The sequence below is a fragment of the Ursus maritimus genome, unplaced genomic scaffold, assembly GCF_017311325.1.
Source record: "Ursus maritimus isolate PB19 unplaced genomic scaffold, ASM1731132v1 scaffold_35, whole genome shotgun sequence".
Classification (NCBI taxonomy): domain Eukaryota; kingdom Metazoa; phylum Chordata; class Mammalia; order Carnivora; family Ursidae; genus Ursus; species Ursus maritimus.
Window position 1 is genome coordinate 9,269,592 of NW_024426119.1, and position 13,731 is coordinate 9,283,322.

A 13,731-nucleotide genomic window follows, 5' to 3' on the forward strand; every position below is an offset into this window, starting at 1 on the left:
GGTGGTAGCAATGAAAGACCTGTAAGAAGAGAATACTGGGAATGTCTCATTTAGTAGGCAGAAGGAATTGGCGGGGGGGGGGGGAATCATTGATTGAAATCTTTAATCAATAACAGAAGTATTAGAATAAGTAGGTTTGTAAAAATCAGAGGGAAAGAAAGTTTCAAAAAGATTAAGGTATTCAACAGGGATGCCTGGGTGGCTCAGTCGGTTAAGTGTCTGCCCTTGGCTCAGGTCATGATCCCAGGGTCCTGGGATCAAGCCCCATGTCAGGCTCCCTGCTCAGTGGGGAGTCTGCTTCTCCCTCTGCCTATGCCCCTACCCCAGCTCGTGTTCGCTCTCAAATTATAAAATCTTCAAAAAAAAAAAAAAAAAAGATTAAGGTACTCAACAGAATACAATGCCACACACATTTTTAAGGAAGATGGGTACTTAGAAAAGACCCTCTGAATTGGGTTACTACAAAGATCCTTTGAAATTTTTTCAAAAAGCAGTTCCAATCAATTGGTAAGGGCAGAAGGCAGACCCTAAAGAAGTTTCAGAAGCTAGAATGACAACAGCAAATGTAGACAACTTCGGAAAGTTTGGTAAATGTCAAGATGAGCAATGCATACTTTGAACCTCATCTTGAATAATCATGCATGCCTTCCATAAGGTGAGGGTTGCCAAAAAATATGGCTGTTGGACAACATTTCCCGTCCTTATTGTTCTACAGAGCTATAGTGTTAGATGAAATTCTGTCATGTCTGTATGACTGCTACTCTGAACCTGTGGCCACCTGCTTATGGTGAAGCAGAAAAAAGGAGGAAAAAAGAGAGTTCACAGAAGGTAGCAGACACAATTAAGGGGCTTTAATTCTTGTTGATTTTAAGGATATGAAGTCCTGTGTGTGTGCACAGGCAAATGAATGAAAGAGTGGGAAATAGTAGAGGAGACAAATAAGGAAGCCAATTCCAGGAAGAAGTAGCTCAGGCTCAAGAAGAGCCTAGGTAGAGACCTTAGTTTTAGAAAGAAAGAGACCAATTGTGAAGACATAAAGAAACTTAATGAATAGACTATGTCATGTGAGAGGTATAGAGAAACTAGAGAAATCGAAAAAATTTGATTCAGATGTTAATTTTTTCAAAACAGAAATAAATGAGGCCATCCTTCCCAAAAAGGAATCTAGGGTAGGACTGACTTTGTGTTTCAAGAGGGTTATGGTCTAAAATTATTACATAAGGAAATATATTAGTTCTGTATTTTGAAATTAATTTTCTTAATGGTTTAACTTGCAAAACAGAGCTCTTGACTGAATAAATATCTAATCTTCTCTATTATTGAAATATTTAAAAGTCTATGTGATCCTAGTTTTCATATTAATATTCATATCCAAGGAAATAAATGCATACATAAATAAATAAATGTGTTTTGTTGTACTGTTTACACCCCACTATTCCCAAATGTAAATAAAACTACCATGGAGCACATTTTCAAAAGAAGTATAAAAAACTGGATTTTCTGGGGCGCCTGGGTGGCTCAGGTGGTTAAGCATCCAACTCTTGATTTCAGCTCAGGTCATGATCTCAGGGTCGTGAGATCCAGCCCTGCGCTGGGCTCCATGCTCAGTGGGGAGTCTGCTTGAGATTCTCTCTCTTTCTCCCTCTGCCCCACCCCCTGCTTATGCTCTTTCTCTCTCGCTAAATAAATAGAATCTTTAAAAACAAACACTGGATTTTCCTTCTAAATTTAATAAGACAAATTCAAATACACAACTACTTAAATAATAAAATTTTACATGAAGCAAGTTGCTACATAAAACTTTACTACTGATAACCATTAGAGCACTTAAAAGGGCACTGATCCTACTAACAAATTTTACTTACATCACAAGCGCACCACTCTTGGAACATGAGTAAAATATTCTTCAATTGCATCTGTATAGCAATGGCGGCCTCCCAGTCAGGATCCACTTCTATGTGTTGCCCAACCTGTCTTCTGATTTCTTCCATTCCCTATAAGAAAAGAGTGATTACTCTATATGTATATAGCAGACCCTCTTTCTTTGCTCCTCTACTGTCAAAATATAAAATTGTTAGGATTCATATTCATATATGCATAGCTTTTATAACATGGCTATTATACCTGGTCAGAATGCATGGGTTCAAATCACAGCTGTCACTTTCTAGCTGCATGTGACCCTGGTCAAATTATTTCTAGACTTCAATTTTCTTATGTGGAAAATGAAAATAATAATAGTAACTACCTCATAAGATTGCTATGATGCTCAGAAGAGATAATGCATGTAAAGTGGTTACTACCATATCACATAGTAAGCATTCAATAAACATTGAACAGTAATAATAGCAGTAGTTAACTAAAGTATACAGAACTATACCCATTAAAGATCTATTAAAGCAGGATCAGTGACGCAGTGTTTAAATCTTATTTCTACTTTATTAGATATAGCCTTCCTCAAATAACAACCACAATTTGCTTAAAACAAAGACGGGGGCTAAATTTTTAGAAATAAATTTATTTTACTGATGTATAGAAGAACTATCATACCTGCATACAGGTAAGAATCTTCAAAAAAGACCGAAAACCTTCAAGGAACTGCATTCTTAATCTTTCCGTCCATGTTGTGGGCTTGCTGATTAAGATATACCTATCATTTTAAAAGACAAAGAAATATTTCACTTTCCCATTCCGAGATAATTTTACAGTTCTCAGAGCTACAGACAATGTTGATTCATCACCATTATGGATCCTAATTTCTTCTTTTTTTTTTAAAGATTTTATTTATTTATTTATTTGACAGACACACAGCGAGAGAGGGAACACAGCAGGGGCAGTAGGAGAGGGGAGAAGCAGGCTTCTCTCTGAGCAGGGAGCCCGATGCGGGGCTTGATCCCAGGAGCCCAGGATCATGATCTGAGCTGAAGGCAGACACTTAAAGACACTTAAAGCCACCCAGGTGCCCCTGGATTCTCATCTCTTAAAATAATTAGAAGCTCTGGGCAGAGCTAGGATTCTACCAGCAAAATGTGAAGGCTCTATGAGAGGCGGCTGTCAAAGTTAAGCCTGTTAAAGTTAAGACTTCCCCACTCAGAAGTTGTTCTGCTTAAGTGAACCTTGGAAGCAACCTAGCCTATCACAGCTGGACAACCACAGTACAGATTTTCTAGGTGCTCAAAATATGTGAATTTCCCCTTCTCCTTGTCATTAGAGATTTCTCTATTTAGGTAAGGATGTAGGAGAGAAGTTGTAATAACCATCAGAAGACTGGGAAATTTTCAAAGTTAACATCCAAAGAGGCAACCCTAAAGTTTTAACATATGGTAAAGTATCTAGGGATGTACTGACTCTAAATTATCCATTGTAGAGAATAACTATAGTCAGAAATGCATAAAACAAAATAAAATGTGATAAAACAAAGAGGTGATTATGTACCACTTCCCTGGATAAAAAATAACTCAGCTACAAGAATATTTCACAGTAATAAGGGCCATAATAAAGAAATTTTTCCTGTACAGTAGACCAAAGAATAATGAATATACTGATTTAACACTGATAAGTTTAAGTACAGCCGTTTGGCATTTTTGTGCATTTTTGCCTGTTTGTTTTGTATACATGTAATACATGTATATTTTGTGAAGCACACCGGCTAAATGGTGATTCACTACCGAATTCATCTACCATCTCTGTATTGAAGTTGTGATAATGTGATAATTTGCTGAACTTTAGAGAAAGATGTATAATCATATTTAAAAACTGAGGAATTTGAAAAGTTCTGGGAACTTTTTCCTTAGTAATATCAAGGATCCAATGAATAATTACAGATATCTGTCAAATATATTTTTTTAAAGATTTATTTATTTGAGGGAGAGAGAAAGTGAGAGAGAGAAGGTCAGAGTGTGGGGAGGAGCAGAGGGAGAGGGAGAGAAGCAGGTTCCCCGCTGAGCTTGGAGCAAAATGCAGGGCTCCATCTCACAAACCTGAGATCATGACCTGAGCCGAAATAGGAGCCGGTCACTTAACTGACTAAGCACTGAGGTGCCCCCGTCAAATGTATTTTTAAGCAAAGCAAACTATTTCAGGGTTGGTTTGGAAGCCTGTTTCCACCTCTCTATGCCCTAAGTGGTCACTAAATGTAGACAAAATTAGAATGATTTTTTCCCCCAAGGGCTAGAAATAATTAATCCTATACATCTTGGAAATCTTTACTTTAAAGTAAACTAAATGCAATGTATTTTGTTTAATATATTCTTAAAAGAATTTTTTGAAGCTTATGATTTATTGAATACTCGATATATCACAACCCTTATAATATTCACCAATTCTAAAATAAGTGGAAACTTATTTCTTTTTAAGTCCAACAATCCCAAAAGTGATCTATCATGTGATTCCAACTTTAGATTAAAAGGAAATTCTATCCTCTTCAGCAAAAAAACTTAAGAAATGTATGTATGAAAAAGGGAGTTAAAAAGAAACTCAGAACAAGATTATCTGAAACTATGTACAAATAGATATGTCAAATGGACAGAACCAAAGTGCATGAGTGAGAGTGGAAGGCATGGCAGTTATGAGGGGAGATTCATTTAGTGACCCCAAGAGACCCAAAGTTCCTGTAACAGGCCCCTCCCCAATGCCTTCTTTGTTAACCTGGTTGTGACTCTACAAGAAGCTTTCCCTTAAAACATTTATTGACATAAGACAGTAACAGTTCTTTGTACTTGCTATCATTGTAAGGAGAATTTTAGTTAAAGGATTGGACGTTTATTTATAAAATGGAATACATAAGCACACTGTGATTAATAGGTACCCTTACCTTTTGACTTGAACAACTTACTTTAGATCACATATTACTGCATATACTCTCCCCAATTTGTCCTGGCTATAACCCTGGAAGTTGAATTTATTGTTCCTGTCCAAGTATTCAGGCAAAACTTCTAGAAGGGTTTCAGTAATGACAGAGATAACATTCTGCTCTTCAATAAGATGTCGAGCCTGCAGAATATTTCAAGAATATTCTTTATTATTAACTCATGATAGTATGGACTTAACTTATTCATTCATTTGGTTGGTCAGTGAGTCATTTTATTTATTTATTTTTCAGTGAGTCATTTTAAATAAGTGTTTCAAATAAATGCATCAAACACAGTCCTTAGTCTCACAGAACGGCAAATTCTAAGAAGTTATTTTCTAAAAGTAAAAATGCCCTACTCCTCAGTAACACCTGTCTGGACACTCCAAGCCCATCACACAGGTTATCTACATAAATGTTTACCACTGGTAATTACACAATGAGCAAAGTAGAACATAGATACACTTCATGACTTCTTTCATATTACTATCTATTACTATCTCCCCATCACTCCTAATCCCCTGTCTCTTTTCCATCCTTTTCTCTGGCCTTTGAAATGGGAAAGTAAGAACAGTCAACCAAATTATCCAGAAGAAACATGAAAAGTAGTAGTACAAAAAAAAAAAAAAAAAAAAAAAAAAGCAGGCAGAATTCTCCACTCTCCTCCCAGGCCTATATAGCACCATATCAGCACTTATTTTATGCAAATGCTTAACAGTACTCTCTCCTCCTGATTTGGGTTTTTTTGTTTTTGTTTTATTATGTTCAGCTAGCCACTGTGTGGTACATCATTAGTTTTTGATGTAGTGTTCAATGATTCATTAGTTGAGTATAACACCCAGTGCTTATCACAACATATGCCCTCCTAATACCCATCACCCTGTTACTCCATGCCCCCCACCCCCCTCCCCTCCGAATCCCTCAGTTTGTTTCCTGGGGTTCATAGTATCTCATGGTTCATCTCCCTTTCTGATTTCTCCCCCTTCAGATTTCCCTCCCTTCCCCTATAGTCTTCCATGCTATTGCTTATGTTCCACATATAAGTGAAACCATACGATAATTGTCTTTATCTGCCTAACTTACTTCACTTAGCATAATTCCCTTCAGTTCCATCCATGTCGATGCACATGGTGGGTATTCATCCTTTCTGATGGCTGAATAATATTCCACTGTATGTATGTACCACATATTCTTTATCCATTCATCTGTTGAAGGGCATCTCAGTTCCTTCCGCAGTTTGGCTGTTGTGGACATTGCTGCTATGAACACTGGGGTGCGTGTGCCCCTTCTTCTCACATCTGTATCTTTGGGATAAATACCTAGTGGTGCAATTGCTGGGTAAATACCCAAAAATAGGGTAGTTCTATTTTTAACATCTTGAGGAAGTTTCATACTGTTTTCCAGAGTGGCTGTACCAGCTTGCATTCCCACCAATAGTGTAAGAGGGCTCCCCTTTCTGACATCCTTGCAAACATTTGTTGTTTCCTGTTTTGTTAATTTTTGCCATTCTAACTGGTGTAAGGTAGTATCTCATTGTGGTTTTGATTTGTATTTCCCTGATGGCTAGTGATGTTGAGCATTTTTTTATGTGTCTGTTAGGCATTTGTATGTTTTCTTTGGAGAACTGTCTGTTCATGTCTTTTGCCCATTTTTTGACTGGGTTGTTTTTTGAGTGTTGAGTTTGATAAGTTCTTTATAGATCTTGGATATTAGCACTTTATCTGTAATGTCTTTTGCAAATATCTTCTCCCATTCCGTGGGCTGCCTCTTAGTTTTGTTGACTATTTCCTTGGCTGTGCAGAAGCTTTTTATCTTGATGAAGTCCCAAAAGTTCATTTTTACTTTTGTTTTCCTCGCCTTTGGAGCCATGTCTTGAAAGAAGTTGCTGTGGCCAATATCGAAGAGGTTACTACCTATGCTCTCCTCTAGGATTTTAACGGATTCCTGTCTCACATTGAGGTCTTTCATTTGTTTGAGTTTATCTTTGTGTATGGTGTAAAGGAATGGTCCAGTTTCATTCCTCTATATGCAGCTGTCCCATTTCCCCAGCACCACTTATTAAAGAGACTATCTTTTTCCCATTGGATATTTTTTCCTGATTTGTTAAAGATTAGTTGACCATAGAGTTGAGGGTCCATTTCTAGAGTCTCCATTCTGTTCCATTGGTCTATGTGTCCGCTTTTGTGCCAATACCATGCTGTCTTGGTGATCAAAGCTTTGTAATATAGCTTGAAGTCAGGCAATGTGATGCCCCCAACTTTATTTTTCTTTTTCAACATTCTCTTGGTGATTCAGGGTCTTTTCTGGTTCCATACAAATTTTAGGGTTGTTTGTTCTAGCTCCTTGAAAAATGTCAATGGTATTTTAATAGAGACGGTATTCAAAGTGTAAATTGCTCTGGGCAGCATAGGCATTTTAACAATGTTTATTCTTCCAATCCATGAGCATGGAATATTTTTCCATCTTTTTGTGTCTTCCTCAATTTCTTTTGTAAGTGTTCTGTAGTTTCTGGAGTATAGATCCTTAACCTCTTTGGTTAGGTTTATTACTAGGTATCCTATGGTTTTTGTTGCTATTGTAAATGGAATCGATTCCTTAATTTCTCTTTCTACTGTTACATTGTCAGTGTATAGAAAAGCAACTGATTTCTATGCATAGATTTTGTATCCTGCCAAATTGCTGAATTGCTGTATGAGGTCTAGTAATTTGGGGGTGAAGTCTTTTGGGTTTTCCCCATAAAGTATCATGTCATCTGCAAAGAGAGAGTTTGACAACTTCTTTGCCAATTTGGATGCCTTTTATTTCTTTTTGTTGTCTGATCACTTAGGCTACGTCTTCTAGCACTATGTTGAACAATAGTGGTGACAGTGGACATCCCTGTCATGTTTCTGACCTTAAGAGAAAAGCTCTCAGCTTTTCCTCATTGATAATGATATTCACTGTGTGCTTTTCATAGATGGTTTTTAAGATATTGGGGAATGTTCCCTCTATCCCTATACTCTGAAGTTTTAATCAGGAACGGAGTTTGTATTTTGTCAAATGCTTTTTCTGTATCAATTGAGAAGATCATATGGCTCTTGTCTTTTATTAATATGCTCTATCATGTTGATTGATTTGGGAATGTTGAACCATGCTTCCATCCCAGGAATAAATCCCACTTGGTCGTGGTGAGTAATCCTTTTAATGTTCTGTTGGATCCTACTGGCTAGGATCTTGTTGAGTATTTTGGCATTCCATATTCATCAGGGATATTGGTCTGTAATTCTCCCTTTTGATGGGGTCTTTGCCTGGTTTTGGGATCTGGGTAATGCTGGCCTCATAGAAGGAGTTTCGAAGTTTTCCTTCTGTTTCTATTTTTTGAAACAGCTTCAGAAGAATGGGTATGATTTCTTCTTTAAATGTTTGGCAGAATCCCCCTGGGAAGCCATCTGGCCCTGGACTTTTGTTTTTGGGAGGTTTTTGATTACTGCTTCAATTTTGTTACTGGTTGTTGGTCTATTCAGATTGTCTATTTCTTCCTGTTTCAGTCTTGGTAGTTTATAAGTTTCCAGGAAGGCATCCATTTCTTCCAGGTTGCTTAAAAATTTGTTGGCATATAGTTGCTGGTAATAATTTCTAATAATTGTTTCTATTTCCTTGGTGTTAGTTGTGCTCTCTCCCCTTTCATTCATGATTTTATTAATTTGGGTCCTTTCTCTTTTCCTTTGGGTAAGTCTGGCCAGGGGTTTACCGATCTTATTAATTCTTTCAAAGAACCAGCCTATGGTTTCGTTGATGTGTTCTACTGTTTTTCTGGTTTCTAGTTCATTGATCTCTGCTCTAATCTTTATTATTTCTCTTCTCCTGCTTGGCTTAGGTTTTATTTGCTGTTCTTTCTCTAGCTCCTTTAGGTGTAAGGTTAGCTTGTGCATTTGGGATTTTCTAATTTTCTGAGAGAGGCTTGGCTGGCTATGTATTTCCCTATTAGGACTGCCTTTGCAGTATCCCATAGGTTTTGGACTGACGTGTTCTTGTTCTCATTAGTTTCCATGAATTGTTTTAAGTTCTTTAATTTCCTGGTTGACCCAATCATTCTTTAGCAGGATGCTCTTTAACTTCCAAGTGTTTGAATTCCTTCCAAATTTTTTCTTGTGATTGAGTTCCAGTTTCAAGGCTTTGTGGTCTGATAACATGCAACCTCCTGCTTTGTTTTATCTTAATCTATACCCCTGTACCCAAACAAAAACTAAAGAATAGTTTGGGTATTGAAAAGACACAGATCTCAAGTTACTCTAGAATCTGAGAAACCAGTTCTGGACTTCACCTGCAGGGATCAGGCCTATTGGACAACAGTCATGCCATCACTCCCACTCCAAAGCTATCTTGTCCTTGGGTCCCACTAAAATATACTTCACATGCAGATACCACTAAAGTATTTTTTTTTTAATAATGATTTTTTATTATATTATGTTAGTCACCATACAGTACATCCCCAGTTTTCGATGTAAGGCTCGATGATTCATTAGTTGTGATACCACTAAAGTATTATCCAATTTTCCAAATGAAATTAGCCCAATATAGTACTCTGACATTGTTTTAATTTGATTCAATACTAGGCAAAGTTCTTAACAAGTAAAACAGGTTTTACTTGGAAAGGTTGCAAAGAAATGATCAATACATACCAGAGTAGGAACAGTAAACATCTGAACTGAGAGTGCAGTTACTGATATACTTCTGTCATGATCATCACTGATATATTCTTTCTGCAGCTGTTTATAATACTGAAAGATGTAATAGTAAGTGGAGAATAAATTATAAATTACTGAAAACTTAAAATCCCCATTTTAATACCTGCTGCAGATTTATGTCTATGCATATGATTAAAAGTATTAAAATTCCTATTTTTTTAAATACATATTTTTTAAGTAATCTCTACACCCAACGTGGGGATTGAACTTACAACCACCCCGAGATCAAGAGTTGCCAGCCCTACTGCCTGAGCCAGCCAGGTGCCTCTATAATTCCTATTTCTAAAGGGAAGACAATATGGTAAGCAAAAATATATTAGAGAATAACAACTGAAAGACCAAATATGAACTCAGCTACCCGATCTAGCAGAGTTGTAAGTGAAAACCATAAAAAGACAAAAAACAAAACACACACACACACACATACGTAAGAATCATAGAGAGCTGTAGTGGTGCTGCATATCCTTTCTCTAAACAGAATCTGGGACAATCTTTAGCAGATTCTATTGCAGTGGTATAGGGCAGAGGCAATATTCAAAGTATTTAAAAACTGATGGGACCCAGAAAACCAACCAGATTCAGTCCAACCTTAAACAGAATGGCTGTTGGTTGTGAATAACTTCTTAACTATACTGATGCATACCAGATGAAAATCAACCCTGATACAGTGGGAAATAAAAATAATACATTCCATCATGTATCAAGCATAGTGTTAGGTCCTTGACCTACATATTTAATTTTATCCACTGGAATTCCTACAAAGAAGTAACCATGGGTATTAAAAAATCTCATTTAAGTAGAGAAAACTGCTTTTGTAGAAGAAAAAAAAAATCATTTCAGATCACAGATCTGGTCCAATATTCTAAGAGTTTCAGAAAAAGAGAGTTAATAGCTTGAGTTGTTACCATCTTTCAAGAAACTAAATGTGTTAGTTACTTTTAACACTCTACTTGTAAAATCCAGAGAGTGCAGGTATCTTGTCCCACAGTATCATTTGCCTTCAACAGTCATTATTGCATTTTCTGCTTCCAATTCCATCCTGGATCCTACCTCTGACCTGTTTTAATTTTTACAGAACTACCTATAATTCAAAATCAGAAGAAACAAGTATTTATTGGCTATCTTTCTCTTTTAATATTTTATATATATATATATAATTTTTTTTTTTTAAGTAGGCTCCCCGCCCAACATGGGGCTTAAGCTCACAAACCTGAGATCAAGAGTCACATGCTCCACTGACTGAGCCAGCCAGGCAACCCCTGGATATCTTTGTATAAGGAAAAGTAAAAGATTCAAAAAGTACCTGTTATGTATTACCTTGCGATCTAACTTGAGAGCTAGACCCCTCCCCCCATAAAATATATATATAAAACAATGCAAGGGATAGTCAATAGACCAATAGAACAATATTAAAAAACTATAAGCTATATCTTTATGTTTTGGCCTCCATTAAGTATAACTCTTGCTTGTCTAATTCCTGCCTCCCTTCAGCATGCATAATTGTTCCTTTCCCATGCTATGCCTTTCAACTAGTCACTTCTACTCATTATAATTTTACTTGTTATAAAACAGACAAATGATTAGGAAGAATGAATGCATGTGTGAATGTGATAATTTCCTATTGCTCTGTCCAGGCAAATAATAGGTCATTTTCCATCTATCTCCTCTCTGACACTATTTTTTCCACACTTTCGAATGTGAAAATGAATGGACTTTTGACAAAGAAATAAATCATAAAATTAAATTCTTGATTCATAATTATCTGCTTTGTTTCTACAACTTCATTTCCAAAATAATTTTTTCTATTATTGACATCTATTTATAAAGAGCAATTACCTTCACGAATTCCATAGCAAAGAATTTTTTGTATTCCATCTCCATAAAAAAACTGCTGAAGATCAATTCGTGAAGGATCTTACGGGCGCCTACAGATCATTTTTGGGGAAAGTGGAAAAATGGAAGAGTATCACAAAGGCAAAAAAAAAAAAATTCCAGCTATTAGAAATGGCAGAATATTATAAAAATATTTCACATACTAACAGACCTCAAGGACTCAAACATAAGTAGCATTTATCACATTAATAATTAATAGCTAGAATTTAAAATACATACATATATGCCTTTTCCCTCTCTTTCTGCCCCTCCACTTTGCCTTATTTCACTCTACCTTGTCCAAGCTTTCTCCATTCCTTTTTATTCTATTTCACTCAAAATTACTCTTACTCTGTGTCTTCCCTTTTCCATTCGCTTTAGCCTTTTTCTCATCTTTCTCTGTTTGTTCTGCATTTGGATTTTAAAAATTAAAATTAACATAGCTTTAACAATGGCACCACTACATGAATATATACACATACTCTTTTTTACTAGCCCTAACTAAATGAAAAGACACAATTAAAAGATAGTATCTCTAAGTTTTACCACAGAAGAATACATATTGATAGAGTAACTTTTTTAAAAGTATAATATCTTATCAATCGAGATCACTGATTTAATAAACAAAAAAGATTATAGCTCCACTTTAAGGTGATGCCTCATGGCAAGCAGCATAAGCAAGGATCTACCTACCTTTATAAAGCTTTGCATCCCAAAGCATTAACCTGCTTATGAGACACGGATTCTCAGAGCCAGGTTCTTCTCTAAGGCATGCTTGACAAAAGATCTGTCTAAAGTCACCTACAAACAAAAGAAGTCAGATAACTTTTATTCTCATAATATTCCTCCTAAAAGTATGTTTCCTACAATAACATGTGAAAAAATTAAGATTAATCTTCCCAGTTTGATATCAAGAATAATTCTGTCAACATCAAAGAATCAAAAGCAGTAAAATATTATTGATGGTGTTTGAGATGCCATTCTGAAAATTAATCAAAATTTATACACCAAAAATGAAAAAAACTTTTGTTTTATACTCATGACATTTTCAAATTCATGGCTATTTCAAAAACCAGTATTTACTGAGAAATAAGAAAAATAGGCAGTATGCTTACTTGAATAGCTCATAATTTTGTTCATCCAGGAGCCAAGACGCAAAGCAAATTTCTGATGAGCCATAACCTCAGAGTGTAATACTTCTACATGAAGTGGATGTTGAGAGACATTTTCTGAATGACTCTACAAATGAAAGGAATAGTAAAAACAAAACAAAACACTAGTTTTAAAATTTGTTTTAACTAAGTAATCTATTCTTCAAAAAAAAATCTTATATAACACTCACAGTTTCAAATCTCTGGGTCTAAATGGCCCAATCCTACCTTTACTTAGGATGCCAAACCACTCAACAGTGTAATTGTTCTACTTCGGCTCTTGTAATGTGAACTCCTCTTACAATTCTCTTTTATCCCTAATTCAGAAAATTACCTTTATATCTTCCTTTGCCTCCTGGCAAGCAGCAAAAGCACCTGCTTTGACAGCCCGACGACCCTAATTATAAACAAACATGAGAATTAAGTAGTAGAATGACAACCCCAATCAATAAGTAATATGTAGCCCAAAGGCCTAACGAGCTCTTAATTATTAATCATTTGTTCACTGCCTAAAAGTCATAAGATGGGCAATACCTAGAAGATAAACATAAACATTTAACACCTTTATGAAACTTCAGAACTTTTGATACTGCTAAGAGAGAGTATACTTTAGGATGCTGGATTTCCTGCTTGGCAAGATGCCAGTTCTTCACTTGCTATAGTGTACTCTATTTCTATCCAGTAACAATAATCCAGGATTTACTAAACTCCTGCTCTTATGTTTTAAATACTTTCCATGCAGGCGCCTGGGTGTCTCATTCAGTTAAGCATCTGCCTTTGGCTCAGGTCATGATCCCAGGGTCCTGGGATTGAGCCCCGCATCAGGCTCTCTGCTTGGTGGGGAGCTTACTTCTCCCTCTCCCACTCCCCCTGCTTGTGTTCTCTCACTCTCTCTCTGTCATATAAATAAATAAAATCTTTAATAAATAAATAAATAAATAAATAAATAAATACTTTCCATGAATGAATTTATAAGTTCCTCAACATGTGTTCCACAACATACTTGGCATCCACTACTGGATGACAGGTGTGACCAGGGTATTGATTCCTCAAGCCCTAGAACCACTACACTAATTACTAATGTCATGCTGCTTCTTCCACTATATTACACTCCTCTCAAGACAAGGATTAAGTT

At 36.2% G+C, this 13,731-nt stretch overlaps 1 protein-coding gene across 1 annotated transcript in view; it reads right to left on the minus strand.

Annotated features, from left to right (window-relative positions):
* The window catches only part of UBR1 (ubiquitin protein ligase E3 component n-recognin 1), a 130,851-nt gene that overhangs the window by 70,287 nt on the left and 46,833 nt on the right, over positions 1–13,731 (minus strand). The window contains exons 7-14 of the mRNA XM_008702183.2: positions 12,931–12,993; positions 12,561–12,684; positions 12,139–12,246; positions 11,410–11,498; positions 9,508–9,606; positions 4,832–4,989; positions 2,548–2,647; positions 1,866–1,994 (exon numbers count right to left, since the gene is read on the minus strand). Of these exons, the coding sequence (XP_008700405.1) occupies positions 1,866–1,994; positions 2,548–2,647; positions 4,832–4,989; positions 9,508–9,606; positions 11,410–11,498; positions 12,139–12,246; positions 12,561–12,684; positions 12,931–12,993 (870 nt within the window). The remainder of the gene's footprint in view (positions 1–1,865; positions 1,995–2,547; positions 2,648–4,831; positions 4,990–9,507; positions 9,607–11,409; positions 11,499–12,138; positions 12,247–12,560; positions 12,685–12,930; positions 12,994–13,731) is intronic.